Consider the following 27,419-nt stretch of genomic DNA (forward strand, 5'->3'; position numbering starts at 1 on the left):
ATGTCCCCGGTGATGAGTTTGTTCAACTGTACCAGGATGATAATTGGTAGGCAGAATAATAGGGGGTGAGTTGTCTTAATACCTCCCTGGAAGCAGGTCTGTTTCTGCCCACTGGTGCATCCACAGAGGTATCAGTGTCCTCTGACGTGGTGATGCGTAGATCAGCCAAATTACTTGGCCTCCAGATCCCCACCTTGTAGGTTAAGACTAATGTCCTGACAGAAGTCCTCCAACTGCCGTAAACTTCTTTAGAGTCCCTTCTTCCATTTAGCAAGGCACTGACAGATACCTTATTGGGAGCTTGCGCCAAACATTCTTGCCTCCTCCACCCCCCAAAAACACATTTCCTACTTCTCCACCTGTGAGGAAATGGGGTTTATTGTATGCTGTGGTTGTGAGACCTTGCCATGTAATTCACTGCCAACCATTCTAGGACCAGTCAGGTTTGTTTGTTAAACCTTAGCTCGACCCTGGGTAGCTGTGGCTTCGATGAATCAGGCTTCACCAGAGAAACAAGTGAAAGCATTTAAGGAGCATCAAAAGAACTAAATAAGAAAGAAAGAATCCAATGAATAAATACATTTTAATGATTTTATAGACCAAAACCACAAATATGTACTAGAGGATTCCTGACATATAGCTTTGTCAAAAAACAAAAATATATATATATATCCGGAGTTTTTACTCAACCGTGAACAAGCATCAGAAAGTTCAACAAATCTAACACGCAGAAACCTTTCAACAAAAAGTTGCACAAAGGATGACTGTGGTTATTTGGAAGTAGTTTGGGTGACCAACTCTGCAGGGAGCCAGTCTGGGGGACCAGCAAGGTCCACAGAAACAGTCCTTCATGAGAAAAGCAGTCTCCAGTCCAGTTCCAAAATTAATGGCCACTTTCAATTGACTTCTATGGAGTGGTCCTGATGCAAGTGGAACTGAATGCGGAAGATGTCAAGAATGCTGAAGATACTCAAGGATACTGTAGATGCTGTGCGGTCGATGGGGGACTTCCTGGGGCTACTTCTCAGTCCATGGTACAGGTGGGGTGACTTTGGCCAAAGGGGTCGACATCTGTCGAAGTCCTCTTTGATCCAAAAAAAAATGTCCATTTGCCACTGGACTGCTGGTCACCAAGCACAACTAAACCAGTGGTTCCCTTCTTTTGACCGTAATTTTTCCTCTAAGCAACCAGTCTGAACTCTGACAATTCTCCCAGGTCCAGCAGATTCTGGTTCAACTTCTAAGCATCAGGCCCCAGTATCCTGGGCCGCACTGCAATGTGGAGCGACGATCCAGTGATCTAGTCTACCAACTGGCCTATGATGTCTCTTCTTATGGCTTGGCTCATGGGAAGACTTGTCCATGAGCAGGACACTACAGGCACAGTCCTATCTTCGCTAGCCTAAAAGGGCAGCAGGTGCAGTCCAACTTTGGTGCAGCCTCTTCTTTGCCAGTTCCATGGTCCACAGGGCAGGCCTTCTTTGGGCCTCTTCTCCAGTCCAAGCAAGGTCTCAGTTGTGATTGCCAGGGGTATCCCTTTTACGTCCAGAAAGTGCCCATAGGGGGATGTGTGGTCACTAGCGAATGAATGTTCCACTTGGTTCTCTCCCACCTGATGACAACTTCCTGTGAAGTATGGCATCTAGCTATTCCATTGTGCTCTATGCTGCCCACTCCCAAGATGTCAGGACCCTTCTCCTCCTGGTGTGTAGAGCTTGGTAGCCTGCCCTAGAGGTGTTGCTAAATGGGAAAATCGGTTTGGCAACTGTTTTCCTTCTCTGTTCCTGCTCCTTGCTTGTCTACCTAAACAATTGAGCAGCCCCTCCTGTGTGTGTGCACTACTTGTTCTTCAAAGACGTCTTCGCCCTCGAAGCTCACATTTTGGACCTACACCCTATGAGACTTCCATACACTGGAAGATAACATTTCTTCCAGTGTCAGGCCTCTATTGTTACCTTTCCTGGGAGTCATTCACATGTCGCCTCAGGAGGGCAGAAGGCTGAATGGAAGGACAGTCTTTGTGTGCAATCAGAAACGGGCACAGGAAACATTCAGCATCTTACCAAAGTTGCACTTTGCCCAGTAGTGACACTAAATTCGATTTAACCATTAAATCCAATTTCATGATGTTATTTATTTTATTAAAAGAGCTCCGGGCATTTCAGAGCCATTACACCAGTGCCTAGTAGTGCCTACTCAAAATGGGGCAAAAAGTGGGGATAAAACCAACAAAAAGCCTGTTTCCTCACACCTTCTAACAGGGAATCTTAGCTGGTGGAAACGTTTGGCAACATGAATTTTCTTCCACCAGTCTGGCCCTCTGCTCTGTTAACACCAACTGGTATTTGCGATGCTACCTCCACAAGTCCTCTCTGGTGAGCCTGAAGACATTTGACCTGTTCTCACTCAGGCAATTGAAGACTGTTGTGATGCAGTTAAATGTGATTCCATCAGGCAGACCATAGGCACAAGTGTTGCCATTCATCCCCATGCATGGCTGTGATTGGCTGGGTTCTCTACAATGTCCAGTCCTCCCTGATGGACATGCCTTTTTAGGAGACTCGCCTGTTAGGGGACAGCGCTGATTCTGCTCTACAGCGTGTTAAATAGAACAGGACAACTGCTCCCCCTTTGAGCCTTTCTCTACCCCACCTTGCCAGAGAGTGGCAGGCCGGGTTGGGGGGAAAAGGCAGGGAGTGAGATGCCCAGAATTACCCCCAAAACAGCTACTTATGATGGCTTAGTGGCTAGAGCACAAATGTTCTCCTGCATGTGCTATCTTCAGCATTTCTTAGTGGTTTTGCTTAAATATTTGCACTTTCTGTGCATAATTTATAATTTTACTCTTGAAAAATGCAACCAAATGTGTAGACATGCACGAGTTACCTAAATATTCTTTGGGTGGCAGGGCAGTAGGAGATTTTGCCAGGTTTGCCACTCTGAGTGTTATGTCCCTGGTCTAAACCTTTATATTTCTGCACAAAGCTATTGAAAGCGTCACTAAAGCTAGCTGATACGGCTGCTCAGTGGGTAGAATTCAACCTTCTTTTATTTGGTTCAAAAACATTTTAGTCAGAATCTTTCACATAGCAGTAGTTGACTGTACGTAGATCAGTGAGGGCGAGGTCTCCAACATATGTTTAGTCTTCCAACCCAGGAGGTGATGCAGTCTGCAGTTTTGACCTAAGTGGTCTGAACTTCCAACCGATAACATCTGCGTAAAGAACAACTGCTTTAGAAGCTCTTACAATTAAGGGCTCTGCGTCACTTAGTTGCACAGATCCGCACTTAATGGACCCAAATCAGTCATTCTTTCACCTCACCCTCTTTATTTGAGTCCCTATTGATGCCATATATTACACGCTTCATCACCAAAACAAATTTCATTTTCTATAGAAATTCTTAAATGTTACTGTGCTTCCTGCCAGACTCACAAGTCACAGGAACGGAATGGATTACCACAAGCCTTACACGCCTTCGGTTCCGTTCTAATTATATACACAAGCCAGAATGAGTGCCGGGGGGGGGGGGGTTGAAATCAGGAGACAGAGACTGTAACACCAAAGAAACGTTCAGTCCATGATGAGTTTCCAACTAGTGAAAAACAAACCTCCGCCAGCTCATTTACACACAGTGTTACCTGTACAGTAGGCTTTAGTCGCTGCAGCTTTGAGGTCGATTGAGAGCTGGCCTCTGGAGAGAGCACAGTGGCAGGTATTCCAGATGGGGCGTCCCTCTGGGGCCTCTGCCCTTCCCAGCATGGCGTCAGGCTGCTTTTATAAGCCCTGATCCCCTGTTAATACAAGAACCACAGCCAGAGAGGGAGGACCTGGCACTTGAGGACTCATGACCTTGAACACATGGATCCAATCTTCGCCACGCATGGAGGCTTTGTGGACAACGAGGAACCTGCAGCTCTTTGGTGAGCAGTAGGTGTGGGGGGAGCAGCAAGTCACAACTAAGTGCTGCCTGGATCAGTGAATTGATTAAGTGGTCACACGCAATCTGGCTGTAGTTTTGACTTCCTCTAATCCCCTGACCTTGTAGGCGCACACGTGGTACTATTTTTACCAGAAGGATGTGGAAATTCATATATGTAGATTTGCACAATGTCTCGTTTTCCCAAAACTTGAACTAGAATTGCTAATCATTATTAGCATTTGAGAGCTTACTACGTTAAAGTGCGTTATCAAAAATACTGTCAAGCCATGTGCATCATATGGTTGATTATAGGCAAACAGTAGGTAGAGCCATGCTTTTCCTTAAACCTTAAAAAGAGTAGCTAAGTCCTAAACCTATTCTGTACTTTTCAGGAATATATTGCATGCCTGGGAGTCAAAATGAATTGCATGGAAGATTGAAGATGGATGGTTAGGCTATAAAACGAAATCCTCAAACTGTGGTTACATGTGAAACAGTTGTTAATTTGAGAGTTTCTACTGTAAATCCTACAGTTGTCTTTTAATAAGTGAAATGTGTCTTTGTCTCCTAGGTGTTTGCGGTTTGATTGTCCCCCAAGAGGATATGCCGTTTTGTGACACAGGAATCTGTCCAGATATCATCATGAATCCACATGGTTTCCCATCGCGCATGACGGTCAGTTGATAAACCTGCATTTTAGAAAGTTGTGCAGTTTTTGAAAGGTTTTTTGCGAGGTAAACTCTTGTTAGCGACTGCGGTGTGGTGGGGTATTCAAGGCGGGAGAATGCACAAGTTACTAACTGTGGCCATTCCTGTTCTACCAGTACTCCAACTCTTTTCATCCAGACGAGCCTCTTGCCATACACACGTTCTGTGTATTTCTCTGCGGCTGTGGTGTGGACAGAGGGGGAGGTACTGATACTGGATGATGCTGCGTGGCCTAGCATGTTGCAGGGCAGCAGAGGCTTTTCCACGGACTTTATACTATTTTCTACCTTATGTTCCATACAGGGAAGACATCCGATTAGAAAGGACGAAGGATGGCTGATTATTAACCATGTTTATTGTACACATATTTATCTTTCTCACATTGTACTTCATTTTTGCCCCTTACGTTTTGTAGTCTTTCATCCTTTTCTACCTCTGCTTATATTGCTTATGTCGTTTTTTTTATATTGCTTTATATTGCTTATACTGCTTTTCAACTTATGAAATCTTATCACCCGTTGCTGATTTTTTTTTTTTCTGTGGCTTAGCTGCATTTTGTCTCCAAAAGCAAATGGACGCTGTGGTGTTATGGGCGATTTCTGAATAGTCAAAGTCAGTCAGAAAGTTGTGATTATGAAAACCTTAGTCTTTAAAACAATCGTCGTGAATATTCGTTGATAGATTCAGTAATGAAGATTGTACTGTGGACTGTTAACTCTTGTAAGGGTTCTGATTTGCTCTTGTGTGTATGTATGTGGTATTTCTATACGACGAACCTAAACAAAAGGAAGTAGAGCGCTGTACCGGGTCAAAGACAAGCATAAAGTCAACGATTGATTTGAAAGGTAGTCGGGTTGTGGACCGTTAATGCGTTGTGACGTAGTTCCTTTAAAGAGGTGAGCCCTCAACTGTTTCCTAAGTTGGAGCAGCATTGGGGTGTTCCTGATGGATAAGAGTATGTTGTGGGCAAGATGGAAAAGACTTGCCGCTTTGTGTTTTTTTTATTTATTTTTTTCACACTTGATAATCTGCAGTGTGGTGGTGTCCTGGCTGCAGGTATGCAGAGAACTACTAGAGAAGGTATACTTCTCTGCAAGAGAAGCAGGAATGCTGGTCGTAATCGCTTTGTAAATGATTAAGCTCAGTAATGGTTCCAGAAATCAAGTCATAAAAAATGGCTGGTATATATTTTTTAAGTTATTCTCTTGCTCCTAATGGTGCGCTGTCTAATCCACTTTGGCGACAGATTTTTGTGATTTAGCTCAATACCATCTTGAAACTTATCCTAGGACAGTTGTGCTCGGTGGAAGGTACACCTCCCACAGTTCTTGTTTCATTAAGTTCTACATTAGCATAATCTGAGGTCATTCTTTAATTCACAGGGAATTTCAGCACCTTCCAGGTGACCCAAAAGTAATGCGACACATGCTCATTTTGCTGCTAGTTAAGAGGATTGGTTTTGCACTTGCAACTTCTAGGCAGGCTATTGTTGAGAGTAATTCAGAAGTCATGCTCTTGGTTACTATGGAAATTAGCAACTACTTTCTCTGTTTGTCCCAGAAGGGTAGAAGCTGGCTTTTCCTACACGTCAGTTTCTCCAGTTTCCCAATTTGCTTCGTTTCTTAAACACCCATTTAGGTTAGACTTCCGTGCATAGACAGAGCTATAATCTTAGTACTACAGCTGTACACCTTGGACATCTCGTCTCTGCCATTTTATGTCCACAATTTAAAGGGATTATTATCCATCAATGAGACGTTTCACAAGTCTGTTAACAATTGCTCTACGTGGATTGTTTGTTGCGAGCAAATCACAGTTTGTTTAACCGATTCCACAATAGGACTGCTTGTCTGTCTACCCAGAGTGTCTGCCAAGCTTTGGTGGCTATCTCTCCCCGAGGTCTCGCTCTCTCCTTCATTTATGCCCATTTTTTTGTTCCTGTGCATCTGGTATATGCTTGTATGAGACCCCATGATCCTGAGAAGGAATTGGTGAGGTTCTCAGACAATGAAGCAGTGTTACTGACCTAGTGCCTGCTTCCAAAATGGTGGGGCTATGGATCGGTAGGAGGTTACACAGTGCCTAGTAGTACCGAAGTTGGAAATACTGTAAACTGTCATCACATACATCACGGTCTCATTTGCACTGGAAAGATAATTTGATCTGCCTCTGACAAAGTAAGTCTGTCAAGATTGTATAGTCTGCCCTCTCCATCGCTAAAAGCCATTACCTCCTCCTATATGTAGGTTGAATTTTGGGTTTTGGTGTGTGGTTGTAAACGGTAATGGGAATGAGATTAGGCCTAACCTTCCAGCAGCCCTGTCTGAAACCTCTTGGACTATTCTTTACTGTGGTTGCAAGGTATGCATTCCATTAGTCATACCAAATCCCATATGGCCCATCCCACTGCTGCCCAATCCTTAAAGAGACATTTTTGTCACTGAACTCTCACAGACCATTTCAGCAGGAACCTCAGATGTACTGCTCACTTGTGTTTTCTCCCCCCCCCCCCCAACACAAATTCCATTAATTCTCTCTGTAGAGCTATGGTGTTAAGTGTCATGATACTGACTGGAAGTGCTTAAGACCGATTCAGGACCCTTGGGAGTGCATTCAGGTTTATGACATTAACACCTCCCAGCCAAGAGATGGAAAGGACCTCCAGCATCTCAGATCTTCATGTATGTGTTTGCAGAGAGTCGCCAGTTGACATTTCTCTCGCTCTCATGCCTGTTTTATTTAATCCTAGATATCTGATGGAGTGTGTCCCTCACCTGAATGTCGGGTGGGATTCTAGTTCTTCTGTTTGTTGTTGTGTTCAGAACCATAGCCTTTTGTTTTAGTTTTGAACCCTGATACCTTCCGGAAGTAGACCAGTTCCTAGCGTTGTCGGGGTTAGTAGCATGTCATCAGTTACGAGGCACACTTTATGATCATCCCAGGCAAAGGGGATTTCCCTGACCCTAGCCTGCTTTGTACTTCTTAGCAAAAGGGACATACCTGCCAAGCTCCCCACTGCATTGATATCACCTCCAATTATTTACTCAAATGGTTGCTGTTGGGCACCTATACCCTGCCATGATCCACCACAGAGCCTCTTGTCAAAATACATCCTGCCTTGCACCACTTTCAGATACTCCCAGTTCACATAGTGAAATGCGTTTTCTGCTTGTTCTGCACCTTAAGACAGCAGAATAGCTGTGGTCCCTCCTGCTTTTTCTACTAAGTGGGCTAATATTCGAATGTTATCGCTCTTCTGTTGCTTTTTAACAAAGCCCACTTGATCTAGGTCAATGAGACCTTGGTAATAGGTTATCTTTCCTAGAGACCATGATTTTAGGGAATATTTTGGCATCTGTATTCAAGAGCACTATTAGTTTTATGGAGTGCATTCATTTGGGCTTTTGCCCTCCTTGAATGTCTGTCTCACACATCCGTACTCTAAGGCCTGATGTTCAATCTAACAGTTTAAAAGGGCTACCATTAGACGCGAGGTCTTAGGGGGGGGCCCCATTGGGTTTATCACTAGCAGCTTTGACCTCAGCACTGATGGGCCCTCAAAGATCCAGCCCTGGATCCGGACCGGCGCCAGTCTTACCATCTATGTCTTCCCTGCCACTGGTCCCAAAGTTGACACTCTGAGCGCTGCCGATGTCCACCCGTACCGCCATCCCCATTGTCATCCATGACTAGGACACGGAGATGGATGGGCATCGCCCAACGCTGACTCAGGCGCCGACAGGTGCTTTGCCTTCTAGGTCTGATCCTGAGTCCTATTCCCTTTGGCTAGACTTTAGAGAGCATGGGGCGGGGTCGCTGGACCCTTTAGAATACCAGCCTTATGAAGAAGCGATGGACTGGCGTGAGGATCTGGGTGAAGCCAGTGGACTGGACACTTCTGCAGATACTGGTATGCTTTCTTCCCCTAACATGGCTATGGAAGAAGGAGCTACCTTCTACATGGTGGTGCAGAGAGCGGCTGAGGTCCTAGACCTTCAGCTATCCTCAGTGGCAGTCAAGACTAACATCTTGTCAGAAGTGCTACACCTGGGAGTCTTTACATCTGAACCCCTCCTCCCATCTAATGATGCACCTACAGACGTCCTGCTGCGTACCTGGTCCAAACTCAGCAGAGGGGCTCCCGTGAATAGGGCGATTGCCCACTGCCATCACCCTACTCCCAGGACCCAAGTTTCCTCACACAACACCCTACACCTGACAGCTTGGCGGTCCAAGAACCACTTCCAAAGGCGCTTTCCCTAATGCTTTGCTGGATAGGGAATCCAAGAGGCTGGATTAATTTGGGGAAAAGTTGTTTTCTTCCAACAGCCCTTCATTGCGGTCTGTGAACACCGCATGCCTTTTGGGCCATTATGCCCACACTGTGTGCGCAAGTGGTGCCATGGGTCCCGGAGGAGGACCGGGCTGTACTCTCTGACTGTTGCTGATGTGGACTTGACACGACCGACTCAACACAACAGCGTCCCGCTTGGCTGAGAACATCTGGCTTTTTGGGGGATGTCCAACCTTCCCTTATAGACATGCCCTGCGATGGCACCCGTCTTTCGGGAAACAAGCGGTTTAAGGATTCTCGTGCTACAGCCAGGTCCTTGGGCCTCGCAGCAGCCCCTGTCCCCTCAGTCTGATTTTCGCTCCTTTTGTGGCTACGGATGAGTCCTTCAGCTGAGACAGTTCCTGCCCAGCCACTGTGCTGTGCATGCTGGCCAGCCTATGCATGAACAAGGGCATGGTATACACTGACCTTGTGGATCAGGTGGCCAGCGGTCTGGTCAGTCCAACCACGTCCCTCCCTTTTCCTCCCACCCCCAACCCCTGTCACCCCTACCCCCTGCAGCAGCCTCTAAACCATCCTAGTCTGCCTCTGTACCACTATGGACACCCAATTGGTGGCAGGGTTCACCATCAACTGCCCCACTGGCAGTCCATAACTTTGGACAGGTGAATTTTGCAGATTGTCGGAAGGGGCTACTCCCCCCCCCCTTTTGAGACTACCCCTCTCTCCATGCCACCTTCTCACAAACAGATGACGGAGGACCATCTGCCCCTTCTCCGTGAGGAAGTCACAGCTCTCTTGACCTAGGGAGCTATAGCAAGGTTTTTCTGTGCCAGAAGTAGGCTGAGGTTAGTTATTCCCACTACTTTCTTACCAGCACCCCAAGGGTGTTCACCAAGGTGATGGCGGTGCTGGCAACTCCTCTGCAGAGATCAGGGGTGTTGGTCTTCCCCTATCTCGACAACTGGTTGTTGAAGGTGAACCCGCCTCAGGCTGTTGTCTCCCATCTCCTGGCTACAACGAACCTCCTGCATTTGCTCACTATCAATGTGCTGAAGTCACACTGGGCTCTCTCTCAGATGCTTCCTTTCATCGAAGCTGTTCTGGAAAAGATGCAGTTTTGGGTTTATCCTTCCAAGCTGCAAGTCCAGGATATCTGATAGAGACACCAGGATATATGATAGAGACATCTAGCCGCATATTCCTTGCCTTAGAATTCTCCCTCAGGTGCCAGACTGAATCTGGATTTTTTTTCCCAGCAGTACCTCTGCGCATTGGAAGAGGGCCTCATGCACCTGGATGTAACCTGGATGTAACGTTGACTGGAGCCTTATAATCCCCATCTCTGACGTGCTGAGAGTTTTGTGGTAGAGGCTGCTACAGCCTCTTCTGATGCCTGAGTTCATTCTTTTCCGCGCTTACAACACAAATCCGGAGTAGTTCCACAGGCCGTTTTTGGCCTATCTCGACATTTTTTTGTTGAAGGAACAGTGTATTTTCTTTTTTTCTCATGTCCTTGGGGTTCAAACCTTGTGGTTTCTGTGGCAGGCAAATGTCGGCGACAGACCCTCATACTGTTTGTATGTGGTGCCTGGGTAACACGAAGACTTTAAAGATTGTGGCTCCTGCCGTCACCTTCACCCGAAAGCGTTGCAGGAATAGTATATGAAGATCCTGGCGGTGCAATTGGCTGAGGCCCCACGTAGTTGTCTGTCTTGTTCTAAGTCCCGGGAGCCATCACAAGTCCGTACCAGGAGCTATTCCCACAAGCGTATGTCACTCTCGACTTTGAAGGAGAAGACTTTGAAACACAGGCAGTCTTAAGTCGCAGCATCCACCAACATCAAGTAAGTGTTGCATTCCTGATGCTATCTCCCAGACTCCAGCACATGAGTTCAACCCACATATCCTTGCTTTCCCTGGAGCTGGGGCTACTGTGGCCCAGATGTGGGATTATTATGATTCCCTCTATGCCATCTTTGGACCCATCCCTTCCTCTGGTCTTCTTTTGAGCCCCAAGGAAGTAAGAGGTATCCTATCGACTCCACAACGGAGGGTTCACCCTGGCGTCAGATAGGCCCTCTGGATCCATACTCGGATCCATTACTCGGATCCATACTAGCTCCGGTGCACAACCCTTCAGGGTTCCCACCTGCGAAGCCCGAGTTCGATCAGCCGATGGCAGTGCCAGTCGACCCCGCACTGATGCCGGACGGCATCAGGTAAGGCACCATTGGTGCCATCTAGCTCGAGCTTTTGGTGGTGAAGGAGAGGAGCTGGGGTTTAGTGCCCCCATGGGCTACACTGTCCAGCCTCCTCTAGTGAATAGTTGGCTGACAGAACTGGGTGAGGCTAGTGGCCTTGATTTCTCAACGACTTTGGAGGTCCCTTCCATCCCAGCCTTGCTACCGAGGTGAGCGCCTCATTCGTCAAGCTGCACCCAACTCTGAGGAGTTTTGTGGTAGAGGCTGCTACAGCCTCTTCTGATGCCGGAGTCATCCTTAACATTCCTCCAGACAGGGAGTCCAGATGACTGGAAACTTGTGGAAGAAACATTTTCTCAACCCTGCAGTTCATAATCACTGCTTTGTATTCTGAGCCGCTTTTCCCATTCATTGTCTGATTCTGTGGCACTCCTGCTGCCTTTGCTTCCTGAGGAGACCCAGAGCGAACGCACACAGACACTCCAGGATGGGGGAGAGGCAGCTTTGCAATAAAATGTGGTATAGATACCACGGACGCAGTAGGCCAAACCATGGCTGCACCGTAATGCCTAGCTACGCCACTCTGGCTTTTCAGAGGCTATCCGAGCCACCCTCTAAGACATGCCCTTCGATGGCGTCTGCCTGTTCAGCACTGTAGGAGGCTGGCTTAGTATATGGTGTACACGTGTAGGTGAGGCACTCTTTACCGAGTCCTGGCAAGCCTTAGTGATAGAGTAGGTGGCTCTAGATAACCAGAGCTCTCATAAGGGTAGCTGTGGAGAGCAGCTCAGGCTTAGCCAGGAGGGTGTGACGCAGTTGCAAATACCACACAGGTCAGTCGGGGATTTACACACCGGAAAGAACCACACCAGTATTAGAAAAATGTGTTATGTTTATTATAACACACACTATAGAACTAACTTTGGTATACATCCTAACTGGAGATACGGTCATACAAAAATATACTCCGTATCAGGTAAGTAAAGGCATAAAATAACATGGGCCACTATAGGGGGGCAAACCATATACTAAGAAAATGGAATGTAAAAATCACTCCCAACCCCCACACTACCACCCAAGGACTCTTAGGACTGGAGAAGTACTAAAATCCCAAAGACAAGTAGGTAGGATCCCCAGTCGCCTGTGTGCAGATTTGTAATTCAGGGTCAGTGTCCATAGGATAACATGAGGAAGTCGTGGTTGGGGTTTCGCGTTTTAGGACCCTTCCCAGAGGACCCCAAGGAAACATGTTGGGACAAGGGACGTTAGATAGAGCCCCCATCCGTGGATACCCCAAACAGTGGAGTACCTACACCAGGGAGCCCAGGTGCATAGGGGTGAAGTAGTGTTGGAGCCTCCCACTGAAGTCAAGGGGGACCCCGGTTGTCCAGATGCTGTCGTGACCCGTGGACCAGGTCGGTGGAGCCCAGGTGTGAATTCCTGAAGAAAAGGACCTAAGGAAATAGGGGACAGAGTCCAGACCAACCAGTGGGTCCCAGGCGGTGCAGGAAGGCAATGCTCACTGGTCTTGGAATAGCTTTCCTGTTGGACGGTGGACAAAGAAGTGCAGCTGTGTAGTCCACTTGATGCAGAAACATCCCAGGAGTCGTCCACGAGCTGCTGAGGGAGGGCACCCCAGGATGTAGCAGGAGCCATCCCTGGGGTGTGGGGTGGCAGTCACCAGGGCCAGCTATGGCTCCACGAGGAGGGCCCGCGGCCTCCCTCCATTGTAGCACTTAGCCCTTGGGAGGTGGTGGTACCCCGGGCCATGGTTCTGCAACTGACCTCCTAAAATATTTTTTTTCAACCCCAGGGAGGTGGTGGTCTCCTGGCTGCAGGCGGGATCACACGGGCCCCCCACATTAATTTTATGTTTAGTCCCGGGGAGGTGGCGGCCCTGGGGGTGCGGGGAGTTGGGGGGCTGTCGGGCACGCAACCCCCCTGCATTATTTCAATGAGATTTGCCCTGTGGGGTTAGCGGTTCCCAAGGTCCCGGCGGGCCCACCCAGGCCCACCCATAAATAGACATATTTTTAAGTGCCCTGGGAAGGTGACGGTCCTCGTGGCTACGCAGGGACCATGTGCCCCCGCAATATTTTAACAAGATTTGCCCCAGGGAGGTGGTGGTCCCCGGGACACGGTCAGGCCCAGCAGCCCCACCCGTATATATGTTTTTAAGTGCCCTGGGAAGATGGAGGTCCCCGGGCGTGAGGGATACTGCACGGGCACCCCCCGCATACATTAAAGGCGGTGTTCCGGGGAGTTGTTCCCCGGGACGCAAGTATACATGTTTTTAGTTGCCCTGGGGAGGTGACGGTCCCTGGGGCTGTGGGGGTGGGGGACCACGCAAGCCACCCCACATTATTTTAAGAAGATTTGCCCTGAGGAGGTGGTGGTCCCCAGGGCTGCGGGAGGGCTGCACGCCCCCGGCATTATTTTATTGATATTTGTCCTGGAGAGCTGGCCTGGGGTGGCGGGAGGGGGCTGTGCACCCCCTCCTATTTTTGTGGCATGCCCCGGGACCTGTCCCACCCAGGGGTCTAAACAAAAAAGGAATACGGAGGAGACTGCACTTGCTGTTTTTTTGTTTTGTTGAAGTCAAGACGAAATTCTCAAATTTGCAGCGATTTTCGCCATGGTTATTAAAAACAAAATACTTTTATGCCTGTGGGGAGGGGAGGCCCCTACCCCCTTTTTTTGTTTGTTTTCTACTCTGCTTCCAAAATATATAACCTACTATATATATATATATTACCTACTTGCAGTTGCCAGTAGGTAGTTATAGTTAGGACCTAGTTTCCATAGAAAAAGTATTTTTTGACTTGCCTAAATCTTTGGCTGGGTTTGACAAATCTTTGTGATTTTTTTTTTTTTTCAAAGGTGTCTTGTAGAATCTTGATGTGCTTGGAAAGTTTCGGGGGATCCACCAATCAAGGGCTGAGAAAAACAGAGAGGGGCAAAAAAAAAAAAAGTGCATTTCCCATTTTAATTCCCATTGAGATTTTAGACACAACTACGGACTGAACTGCTGGACAGAATTACACCAAATTTGGTAGGAAGGTAGCTCTTGGCCCAGAAAGAGTACTTTTAGTTATTTGGTGTAAATTAGTTCAGTAGTTTTTGAGAAATTGAAGGGAAAAAGACATTTGTATATCCGGGCAGAGCCTAAGCACAGATCTCATGGAGAAATCTGATTGGCTGTCAGCAATTCAGTCAGAACGTGATGACAACCATCTTGGGATCAATTTACATGACAGCATCCCATTGTAGTGCATGGTTGGTTTTGAGGGTCACAAAAAGAACGTGTAAAGGTTGATGACAAATTTTAGTTACAATATAAATCATTTGTAGTTCCATACTCATTTTAGGAATTGTGGTGTGTTCTAAGGTGATTTTATCCTGCTGGGATTTCACAAATCATTTTTGAGAGAAAACTGTTTTCTCAGGATTTTTCCATAGAGGTTATGGAAAGAGCTCCAGTAGTTAAAATGAGAGCATATTTTCTATAAATTCACACTATCTTTATCAGCCATATGAGAATGATGTTAGGCATTCTCTAAAACATGTACTTCCAGCAGGAGCAGCCTGTCAGTTGATCCCTCTGTGTTGTGCTGCAGGGTGACAGTCTTATGACAAAAGTGTGGCACACTTGAATCACACTGTGTAGGAAGTTGGCTCTGTATATACTATTTCAAAGTAAGAAATAGTGTGCACAGAGTCCAAGGGTTCCAATTAGAGGTAAGATAGTCGCAAAAATAGATAATTCTAATGCTCTATTTTGTGGTAGTGTGGTCGAGCAGTAGGCGTATCAGAGGGTAGTGTTAAGCATTTGTTATACACACACAGGCAATAAATGAGGAACACATACTCAAAGACTTAATCCAGGCCAATAGGTTTTTATATTGAAAAATATCTTTTCTTAGTTTATCTTAAGAACCACAGGTTCAAGATTTACAATTAATACTTTAAATGTAAGGTACTTCACTTAGATACTTTAGGAACTTTGAATGAACACAATATCATGTACAGTCTTTGTAAAAATGACAATAAGCTATTTCAAAAGTGGACACTGTGCAAAAATCAACAGTTCCTGGGGGAGGTAAGTAAAGGTTAGTTTTGAAGGTAAGTAAAAGAATTACAAGTCTCAAGGTTGGGGCCAAGGTAGCCCACCGTTGGGGGTTCAAGGCAACCCCAAAGTTACCACACCAGCAGGTCAGGTGCAGGGGTCAAAGAGGTGCCCAAAACACATAGGCTTCTTTGGAGAACAGGGGTGCCCCGGTTCCAGTCTGCCAGCAGGTAAGTACCTGCGTCCTCGGGGGGCAGACCACAGGGGTTTTGTAGGGCACCGGGGGACACACAAGAAGGCACAGAAAGTATACCCTCAGCGGCACAGGGCGGCCGGGTGCAGTGTGCAAACAGGCGTCAGGTTTTGTATAGGAAATAATGGAGAGACCCGGGGGTCACTTCAACGATGCAGGCAGGCACAGGGGGGGCTCCTTGGGGCAGCCACCACCTGGGCTAGGCAGAGGGTCGCCTGGGATTCGCTCTTGCACTGGAGTTCTGTTGCGTCAGGTCCCTTGTTACAGGCAGTCGCGGTCAGGGGGAGCTTCTGGATTCTTTCTGCAGGCGTCGCAGTGTGGGCTCAGGAGGGTCGTCTCTGGTTACTCACAGGCTCCCAGTCGCCAGGGAGTCCTCCCTGAGGTGTTGGTTTTCTGCAGGTCGAGCCGGGAGTGTCGGGTGCAGAGGGTGAAGTCTCACGCTTCCGGCGGGAAACGTGAAGTCTTTGGAAGTTGCTTCTTTGTTGCCAAGAAGTAGCTGGTTTTGAACAGAGCCGCTGTTCACTGGAGTTTCTTGGTCCTTGGGTGCAGGGCAGTCCTCTGAGGCTTCAGAGGTCGCTGGTCCCTGTTGGATGTGTCGCTGTTGCAGTTTATTTCGAAGTTGGGAGACAGGCCAGTAGGGCTGGGGCCAAGGCAGTTGTCGTCTCCGATTTCTCTGCAGGGCTTCAGGTCAGCAGTCCTTCTTCTTTGTTAAGGTTGCAGGAATCTAGTTTCCTAGGTTCTGGGGTGCCCCTAAATACTATATTTAGGGGTGTGCTTAGGCCTGGGAGGGCAGTAGCCAATGGCTTCTGTCCTGGTGGGTGGCTACACCCTCTTTGTGCCTCCTCCCTGTGGGGAGGGAGGCACATCCCTAATCCTATTGGGGAAATCCTCCACTCTCAAGATGGAGGATTTCTAAAAGCAGGAGTCACCTCAGCTCAGGACACCTTAGGGGCTGTCCTGACTTGTGGGTGGCTCCTCCTTGTTTTTCTAATGATCTCCTCCAGCCTTGCTGCCAAAAGTGGGGGCAGTGGCCGGAGGGGCGGGCATCTCCACTAGCTGGGATGCCCTGTGGTGCTGTAACAAAAGGGGTGAGCCTTTGAGGCTCACCGCCAGGTGTTACAGTTCCTGCAGGGGGAGGTGAGAAGCACCTCGACCCAGTACAGGCTTTGTTCCTGGCCACAGTGTGACAAAGGCACTCTCCCCATGTGGCCAGCAACATGTCTGGTGTGTGGCAGGCTGGCAGAAACTAGTCAGCCGACACTGGAAGTTGGGTTGGTATTCAGAGGGCACCTCCAAGGTGCCCTCTGGGTGTATGTTACAATAAATTGCACACTGGCATCAGTGTGCATTTATTGTGCTGAGAAGTTTGATACCAAACTTCCCAGTTTTCGGTGTAGCCATTATGGAACTGTGGAGTTTGTGTTTGACAAACTCCCAGACTATATACTCTTATGGCTACCCTGCACTTACAATGTCTAAGGTTTTGCTTAGACACTGTGGTATAGTTCACCCTGCCTTAGGGCTGTAAGGCCTGCTAGAGAGGTGACTTACCTATGCCACAGGCAGTGTGAGGGTGGCATGACACTCTGAGGGGAGTGCCATGTCGACATAGTCATTTTCTCCCCACCAGCACACACAAGCTGTGAGGCAGTGTGCATGTGCTGAGTGAGCGGTCCCCAGGGTGGGATAAGACATGCTGCAGCCCTTAGAGACCTTCCCTTGCATCAGGGCCCTTGGTACCAGAGGTACCAGTTACAAGGGACTTACCTGAGTGCCAGGGTTGTGCCAATTGTGGAGACAAAGGTACAGTTTAGGGAAAGAACACTGGTGCTGGAGCCTGGTTAGCAGGGTCCCAGCACACTTTCAAATCATAACTTAGCATCAGCAAAGGCAAAAAGTCAGGGGGTAACCATGCCAAGCAGGCATTTCCTTACAAACTGGTAAAACTGAAAACATTTAATTTTAGAAAGGAACAAGATGAGAAGGTTAATTTTGTCTTGGAAATTATTGTTTGTGCTGTAAAAACAAAAATTAGCACATTTTTTGTGAGTTCTCAAATATCTTTCTCTTCAGTTTCATTAAAACATTCTGACATGTGGACTGAAACTTGCACTTTTAATACCAGCAGCAGACTGCCAGTTAACTCCCTGGTGATCAGCAGCTTACAGTATTCTAATGATCAACTTGAGTGCTAACAATCTGAATTGATGCCAAAAGTGTGCTACCTCTGAATGCCATCTTAATAGAATCGAAGTGGAAAAGTGAAAGGATTTTCTACTGAGGATACTGCAGTACATAAGGTAAGTAAGAAGCCAGGCCTAGCGTCCAACTTTCCACCACCCTCATGTGTTGCAGTGGGCATCTAACTTAACGTTAAAAACAAAAACCTAGAAATTAATTGAAAAAAACCCAAAGATTACAGAGATGTTATTTTTAGAATTTTAAAAACCTTACAAATTCACTAAAAAACCAAAGGTTACAGAATGTTATAGTTCGATTCAGATTTTACAGGCACAACACCATAGAAATTCAGCTGTTATAGTTATACTTGATTCAAGTAACTGTAACTTGGCCCCCTCCACATGCACTGCTAATTACCCGAGATATTACATCACTCATGACATCTTCTTTGACATCATTGATATCACTGTAATGTTTGCTGTAAAATTATTGATGAAAAAACTGTGCATGGTCAGAATACGAGTTAGTTACCTTAGGGCTTGAATTATAGTTACTTGAAATAACTATAACAGCTGAATTTCCATTTTGTGCATGTGCAATCTGAACCTAACTATAATGTCCCTGTAACCTTTGTTTTTTGAGTGAGTGTATATATATATATATATGTACATCTATATATATATATAGATATATATGTTCAATGGCATGTGTAGCTGCTGTTCTTATTATGCCATCTAGTGTTAGGCTCGGAGTGTTACAAGTTGTTTTTCTTCGAAGAAGCTTTTTTAAGTCACAAGATCGAGTAACTTCCTCTCTGTGATAGTGCGCATAGTCATCGAGTCCTTTGTTAGATTGTTTTCTTTCTGCCATCGGGTTTGGACTTGTTTTTTCTCGGTTCGGAAATTCAAAACGTATTCTAATCTTTCTGTAATATCATCGATATTGTTTTCGATCGTGTTTCCAACTATACTCAACCTGATTTAGACCGTCGGGTCGTTTTTTTCTCATCCTTACAAGGGCAATGCCGTTTAAGGGCCTGTTTCCATGTGAGTCCGAAAAACATTCAGATGACGACAGCCACTACGTGTCTGTGGTGCAGTACTTTGGTACAACTGCCCCATCACACCACTCAAAAGTTACTAAAAAGACTACAGCACTGGTTGTCGATCCTCCACTGCAGTCAGGCCATGGTCTGATTCGAAAACAAAGTCCGGGTGACCAACCTTCGGGTTTGGCACCAAGATTTAAGACCAAGGTGCACTGGGCTTCGACTAAACCAATTTCGGAGTCGAGCCGAAAAGCTGAAAAAACAACTTCGAAGCTGAAAAGGGCAGCACCATCTTTGGAGCCGAAAAGGATTACACCACCTTCGGAGTCGACAGTTTCGGTTTGACCAAAACAAAAGATTTTGGATTCGAAAGCTAGGGGTAGTATAGAAACTACTTCTACCCAGGAGTCCATAGACATTCAACCTATTCTAGTGGTGATGGACACCAGGGAGAGGCTTCAACGCAGAAACAGCACTCTCCACCACACTCTCCTGTTCCTCTTTCCACACGACCTCTACCACCATCACCCACATATGAGACACAATTATCACCACATGGGGATATATTTAGTTCTGATCAACTGGACACAGATCCATGGGACACTTATGACTCTGATCCCATATTACCGAATGACCCTCAGTTATATCCTGCCAGACCCTCACCACCCGTGGACACTACAGCATATAATCAAGTAGTGGCTAGACCTGCAGCATACCATAATGTGGAAATTCACACTCACCACATAGAGCAGGATTTTCTGTTTGACACACTAGCATCAACACACAAGCAATATGAATGTCTTCTTATGCTCCTAGGCATGCTTAGACATGCTTCTGATATCTTTCAAGAGCCTGTTAAAACTAGGATTATCACTCCTAGAGTGGACAAGAAATATAAACCAGCACCCCCGGACCCTGTTTATATAAGAGCTCAACTTCCTCCTGATTCAAATGTAGTCGGTGCAGCGGGAAAAAGGGCCAACAGCCAGTCCATGAGAGATGCCACTCCTCCTGATAAAGAAATCAGACAAATAGATGCAGCTGGGAAAAGGGTAGTCTCACAAGCTGCAATTCACTGGAGGATAGCCAATTCACAAACATTATTGGCTAGATATGACACAGCACACTGGGAAGAAATGGAAGAGCTATCACAACACCTCCCTCCAGAACACCAAAAGAGAGGACAACTAATAGTTAATGAAGGGCAAGCAATATCTAACAATGTTATTAGATCTGCTATGGTTGCAGCTGATATGGCAGCTAGATCTGTAAACACCAGTGTGCTTATTAGGAAACATGCCTGGTTGAGATGTTCAGGTTTTAAACCTGAGATACAACAGGCAGTTTTAGACATGCCATTTTATAAGTAGTATTCATTTGTCCCTGAAGTCAACACAGTGATAGACAAACTCAAAAAAGATTCAGAAACAGCAAAGGCCACGTGGGTTTTGTATACTACACCCACTAGGGGGAATTTTCGTAGGCCACAATTTAGAGGGGGTTTCAAACCTTTGGCCAAAGAAACACCATCCACCCATCAAAAACAATCCTCACAGTTCTACACTAGAGGATCATTTAGAGGCTCCTATAGAGGATGCAGCAGTAGAGGTAGAAAGAAACAGTCCTCATCCATAGGTTCCTCACAATCTAACAGTTACTTTCTCACCATCCCCACAGAGCACACATCTCCTGTGGGAGGAAGACTGGTAAACTACTGTCCACAATGGCACAACATCACTACAGATCAATGGGTTCTGTCAATTATCCAACACAAATTGAATCAAGAGCATCTCATTCTATTAAAACAAAAAGTACAATCACTTCTACTCAAAGGGGCAATAGAAGTGGTACCTATAGCTCAACAAGGGAAAGGGATATATATATATATATATATATATATATATATATATATATATATATATATATTCTCCATACTTCCTTATATCAAAAAATGAGGGTACTCTTAGACCAATTCTAGATCTCAGATCTCTCAGTCAGTACATTTTCAGAGCATTTCCACATGGTTACTCTTCAGGATGTAATTCCCCTATTACAAAACAGGATTACATGACAGCATTAGATATAAAAGATGCTTACTTCCACATTCCCATACATCCAGAACATTGAAAATACCTAAGATTTGTAATAGGAGGCAAACATTACCAAACATTATTGATAAAAGCCAGCACCATTCAAACCTCTCAATAGCACACACAATACACAATCGATACCCTACACAGTATAGGGTTCAGAATCAGTTACCAAAAATCTCATCTCTGTAGGAGGCTGGACTGGCTTGTAGTGAGTACCAAGGGGTACTTGCACCTTGCACCAGGCCCAGTTATCCCTTATTAGTGTATAGGGTGTCTAGCAGCTTAGGCTGATAGATAATGGTAGCTTAGCAGAGCAGCTTAGGCTGAACTAGGAGACGTGTGAAGCTACTACAGTACCACTTAGTGTCATATGCACAATATAAGAAAACACAATACACAGTTATACTAAAATAAAGGTACTTTATTTTTATGACAATATGCCAAAGTATCTTAGAGTGTACCCTCAGTGAGAGGATAGGAAATATACACAAGATATATATACACAATAGCAAAAATATGCAGTATAGTCTTAGAAAACAGTGCAAACAATGTATAGTTACAATAGGATGCAATGGGGAAACATAGGGATAGGGGCAACACAAACCATATACTCCAAAAGTGGAATGCGAACCACGAATGGACCCCACACCTATGTGACCTTGTAGAGGGTCGCTGGGACTATTAGAAAATAGTGAGAGTTAGAAAAATAACCCTCCCCAAGACCCTGAAAAGTGAGTGCAAAGTGCACTAAAGTTCCCCTAAGGACAAAGTAGTCGTGTTATAGGAATAATGCAGGAAAGACACAAACCAGCAATGCAACAACTGTGGATTTCCAATCTAGGGTACCTGTGGAACAAGGGGACCAAGTCCAAAAGTCACAAGCAAGTCGGAGATGGGCAGATGCCCAGGAAATGCCAGCTGCGGGTGCAAAGAAGCTTCGACTGGACAGAAGAAGCTGAGGTTTCTGCAGGAACGAAAAGGGCTAGAGACTTCCCCTTTGGTGGACGGATCCCTCTCGCCTTGGAGAGTCGTGCAGAAGTGTTTTCCCGCCGGAAAGACGCCAACAAGCCTTGCTACACGCAAATCGTGCGTTTGGCGTTTTTGGACGCTGCTGGGGCCCAGGAGGGACCAGGAGGTCGCAAATTGGACCTGCAGAGAGAGGGGACGTCGAGCAAGACAAAGAGCCCTCACTGAAGCAGGTAGCACCCGGAGAAGTGCCAGAAACAGGCACTACGAGGATGCGTGAAATGGTGCTCGCCGAAGTTGCACAAAGGAGTCCCACGTCGCCGGAGACCAACTTAGAAAGTCGTGCAATGCAGGTTAGAGTGCCGTGGACCCAGGCTTGGCTGTGCACAAAGGATTTCCGCCGGAAGTGCACAGGGTCCGGAGTAGCTTGCAAAGTCGCGGTTCCCAGCAATGCAGCCCAGCGAGGTGAGGCAAGGACTTACCTCCACCAAACTTGGGCTGAAGAGTCACTGGACTGTGGGGGTCACTTGGACAGCGTCGCTGGATTCGAGGGACCTCGCTCGTCGTGCTGAGAGGAGACCCAAGGGACCGGTAATGCAGCTTTTTGGTGCCTGCGGTTGCAGGGGGAAGATTCCGTCGACCCACGGGAGATTTCTTCGGAGCTTCTGGTGCAGAGAGGAGGCAGACTACCCCCACAGCATGCACAAGCAGGAAAACAGTCGAGAAGGCGGCAGGATCAGCGTTACAGAGTTGCAGTAGTCGTCTTTGCTACTATGTTGCAGGTTTGCAGGCTTCCAGCGCGGTCAGCGGTCGATTCCTTATCAGAAGGTGAAGAGAGAGATGCAGAGGAACTCGGCTGAGCTCATGCATTCGTTATCTAAAGTTTCCCCAGAGACAGAGACCCTAAATAGCCAGAAAAGAGGGTTTGGCTACCTAGGAGAGAGGAAAGGCTACTAACACCTGAAGGAGCCTATCAGCAGGAGTCTCTGACGTCACCTGGTGGCACTGGCCACTCAGAGCAGTCCAGTGTGCCAGCAGCACCTCTGTTTCCAAGATGGCAGAGGTCTGGAGCACACTGGAGGAGCTCTGGACACCTCCCAGGGGAGGTGCAGGTCAGGGGAGTGGTCACTCCCCTTTCCTTTGTCCAGTTTCGCGCCAGAGCAGGGGCTAAGGGGTCCCTGAACCGGTGTAGACTGGCTTATGCAGAATTGGGCACATCTGTGCCCAACAAAGCATTTCCAGAGGCTGGGGGAGGCTACTCCTCCCCTGCCTTCACACCATTTTCCAAAGGGAGAGGGTGTCACACCCTCTCTCAGAGGAAGTTCTTTGTTCTGCCATCCTGGGCCAGGGCTGGCTGGACCCCAGGAGGGCAGCTGCCTGTCTGAGGGGTTGGCAGCAGCAGCAGCTGCAGTGAAACCCCAGGAAGGGCAGTCTGGCAGTACCAGGGTCTGTGCTACAGACCACTGGGATCATGGAATTGTACCAACAATGCCAGGATGGCATAGAGGGGGCAATTCCATGATCATAGACATGTTACATGGCCATATTCGGAGTTACCATTGTGAAGCTACATATAGGTAGTGACCTATATGTAGTGCACGCGTGTAATGGTGTCCCCGCACTCACAAAGTTCAGGGAATTGGCTCTGAACAATGTGGGGGCACCTTGGCTAGTGCCAGGGTGCCCTCACACTAAGTAACTTTGCACCTAACCTTTACCAGGTAAAGGTTAGACATATAGGTGACTTATAAGTTACTTGAGTGCAGTGTAAAATGGCTGTGAAATAACGTGGACGTTATTTCACTCAGGCTGCAGTGGCAGGCCTGTGTAAGAATTGTCAGAGCTCCCTATGGGTGGCAAAAGAATTGCTGCAGCCCATAGGGATCTCCTGGAACCCCAATACCCTGGGTACCTCAGTACCATATACTAGGGAATTATAAGGGTGTTCCAGTAAGCCAATGTGAATTGGTAAAAATGGTCACTAGCCTGTCAGTGACAATTTGAAAGTAATGAGAGAGCATAACCACTGAGGTTCTGGTTAGCAGAGCCTCAGTGAGACAGTTAGGCAACACACAGGGAACATATACATGCACACCTATGAGCACTGGGGCCCTGTGTGACAGGGTCCCAGTGACACATACATATAGGCCACAAACCTATGAGCACTGGGGTCCTGACCAGCAGGATCCCAGTGACACATAACAAACATACTGAAAACATAGTGTTTTCACTATGAGCACTGAGGCCTGGCTATCAGGATCCCAGTGAGACAGTGAAAACAGTGACAAACACCCTGACATACACTCACAAACAGGCCAAAAGTGGGGGTAACAAGGCTAGAAAGAGGCTACCTTCTCACAATCTCCAACCAGCGCAAATACAACTGTATCTGGGAGCAACTCTGAACACTCAATCAGGATTAGTGTACCCAAACCCACATATAATTCAAGCTTTCCACAATCTTATATCACTGCTACAATACAATCAAACAAACAGTAAGATTTATCATGAAACTGTTGGGAATGATGGCATTGTGCATAGCAATAGTACCCAACGCACATCTAAACATGCAACAGTGTCTTTCACAACAATGGTCTCAGGCACAGGGTCAACTTCACAATCTAATGTTGGTCCGCCAGACTTACAGCTCTCTGCAGTGGTGGAATTACACCAACTTATCAAAAGGGCGGCCATTTCAGGACCCTGTGCCACAGACCATAATCACCATAGACGTATCGATGACAGGTTGGGGAGCCCATCTCAGCAATCTTACGATACAGGGAGAATGGGACTCAGTCCAGCAGTCTTACCACATAAACCACTTGGAATTGCTGGCAGTGTTCTTAGCACTCAAAGCATTCCAGCCACAGATCTCAAGCAAAACATTGTTAATAAGGACAGACAACATGGCAGCAATGTATTATTTGCATAAACAAGGGAGGAGGACACACTGATCTCAATTGTCCCTTCTAGCACAAACAATTTGGAAGTGGGCAATTCGCAACCGCATTCACCTATTAGCAGAGCATATCCCAGGGGGAGACAGCCAACTAGCGGACCTCTTAAGCAGGACGCAGCAACAAATACACAAATGGGAGATTCACCCCCAAGTAATTTAACAGTACTTTCATATGTGGGGAACACCAAACATAGACCTTTTTCCAACAAGCGAAAACTCAGAATTCCCACTTTGCATCCAGGTACCCACACAGTCGATCCAAGGGAAATGCTCTATGGATCAATTGGTCAGGGATATTTGCTTATGCTTTTCCCCCTCGCCCACTAATTCCATTTCTAGTCAACAAAATCCGTCACACTTCCCTCACTATGATACTCATAGCTCCCACGTGGGCACGTCAACACTAGTACACAACACTATTGAATTCGTCTGTAGAACCACATCACAAGCTTCCAAGCAAACCAGACCTATTGACTCAAAAACAAATGTCAAATCAGACATCCCAATCCCAGTATGCTCAACCTGTCGATTTGGCTACTGAAGGCATAGTTTGGATATCTACAGCTTCCATCAGAATGTATGGATATTCTAAAAGAAGAATGTAAACCTACAAACAGGCAGTGCTATGCAGCTAAATGGAAACATTTTGTATATTACTGTCAACCCCAAAACACTGATCCACTTAAAGCATCAGTACAGGATATTATATGTTATTTGCTTTACTTACAAAAAGCAAATCTTGCATATTCATCTACTAAAATCCATTTAACAACAACATTAGCCTACCTCCAAAACAGACAGCATACCTCTCTGTTTAGAATTCCTATCATAAAAGCTTTTATAGAAGGCCTTAAAAGAGTTATTCCACCTAGAGCTCCACCAGCTCCTGTCTGGAATCTTAACATTGTGCTCACAAGGTTTATTGGGTCCACTATTTGAACCCATGCATTCTTGCGCTCTTCAATTTCTCTCATGGAAAGTTGCTTTCCTGGTAGCTATTACTTCCTTAAGGAGAGTAAGTGAAATTCAAGCATTCACTTTAGAAGAACCCTTCTTCCAAATTCACAAAGACAAAATAGTACTTAAGACAAATCCAAAATTTCTACCCAAACTGGTTTCACCATTTCACATCAATCAGTCAGTGGAATTGGCAGTCTTCTTTTCACAGCCAGATTTAGTTGCTGAAAGAGCTCTTCACACTTTTGATCTCAAAAGAGCTCTCATGTATTATATAGACAGAACTAAAGATTTTAGAAAATCTAAACAACTTTTTGTGGCTTTTCAACAGTCTCATAAAGGGAATCCTATATCCAAACAAGGATTGACCAGATGGATAGTAAAGTGTATTCAAACATGCTATCTTAAAGCTTAAAAGGAAACTATTACTAACTCCTAAAGTACATTCTACTAGAAAGAAAGGAGCTTCAATGGCATTTTTGGGAAATATACCAATGGCAGACATAAATAAGGCAGCCACATGGTCCACACCACACACATTTACTAAACACTATCTTGTGGATGTGCTATCTCGCCAGCAAGCAAATGTTGGGCAAGCAGTGCTTAAAACACTATTTCAAACTACTCCAACTCCTACAGGCTAGCCACCGCTTACTTAGGAGGGGATGCTTTTCAGTCTATGCACAGCATGTGTATCTGGAGCTACACATGCCATTGAACGGAAAACGTCACTTACCCAGTGTACATCTGTTCGTGGCATGTAGTGCTGCAGATTCACATGCGCCCTCCTTCCTCCCCTGAAGCCTGTAGCCATTGTAGTACTTTCTTATGTAAATATGTATATACATTGCATGGACATCTTCTTTACTTACTATATATGTATACATATACAATTCTTCACTCCTTACCTCACCATCCTGCGGGAAAGCAATCTAGCAAAAGACTCAATGCCCATGCACACTATCACCAAGAGGAGGAGTCACTCAATCTTGTGACTCGAAAAAGCTTCTTTGAAGAAAAACAACTTGTAACACTCCAAGCCCAACACTAGATGGCGGAATATGCACAGCATGTGAATCTGCAGCACTACATGCCATGAACAGATGTACACTGGGTAAGTGACATTTTCCATATATTTCCTTTTGTAGTTACATAGGTGATTTTTTTTTTTCTTTTCCTCCTATGTGCGTTATACATTATAGATCGTCCCGGAGGTGTTAACATTATCTCTGCCACATTTGTCTTAGAGCAAGTGTTGTTTCGATATCTATAGTGGCTATTGTTGTCTTCGCAATATTTCTATTAAACCATTGTTCAATGCTTTTTCCATCACATGTGGATTCTTGGTTTCCACCCTTTATCTGTGCCTTTAAAGAGCAGGTTTTGCTAACATACTGTCTTTCTATGGCAGACAGCTATAGCTCAGTAACGTACCTGTTGACTCTGGGCCCATTGTACTGGCCGAACATCCCACCTTGAGAGCAAGTAGTTATTATGTTCATATTGTTTGTTATCTTTCAACACATTTTTTGTCCCTCAGCCATGATAACGCTCTCACATGCTTTTTAATGCCTTTATGACTTCATTTGCCTGGGGTCCTTCCCACAGTCCTTAAGGCTTGGCGTATGTCCTCACCTAAATTCCTAAGCGTATTCAGCCTTTTTTCTTTTTCTAGACTGGCTTGTTCTAGTCAGTGACTTTATAGTAAGGTCAGTCGTGATCTGCATTCAAATCTGCTATGCATTTGTCAAGAAACAACCTTTTTGAGG

The 27,419-nt window shown here is 46.2% G+C and overlaps 1 protein-coding gene across 1 annotated transcript in view; it reads left to right on the forward strand.

Moving 5' to 3' along the window:
* POLR3B (RNA polymerase III subunit B) overlaps positions 1–27,419 on the forward strand; it is a 776,005-nt gene that overhangs the window by 665,794 nt on the left and 82,792 nt on the right. Inside the window, exon 24 of the mRNA XM_069228350.1 lies at positions 4,493–4,596. Coding sequence (XP_069084451.1) covers positions 4,493–4,596 — 104 coding nt within the window. The remainder of the gene's footprint in view (positions 1–4,492; positions 4,597–27,419) is intronic.

The sequence above is a fragment of the Pleurodeles waltl genome, chromosome 4_1 (assembly GCF_031143425.1).
Source record: "Pleurodeles waltl isolate 20211129_DDA chromosome 4_1, aPleWal1.hap1.20221129, whole genome shotgun sequence".
Lineage (NCBI taxonomy): Eukaryota > Metazoa > Chordata > Amphibia > Caudata > Salamandridae > Pleurodeles > Pleurodeles waltl.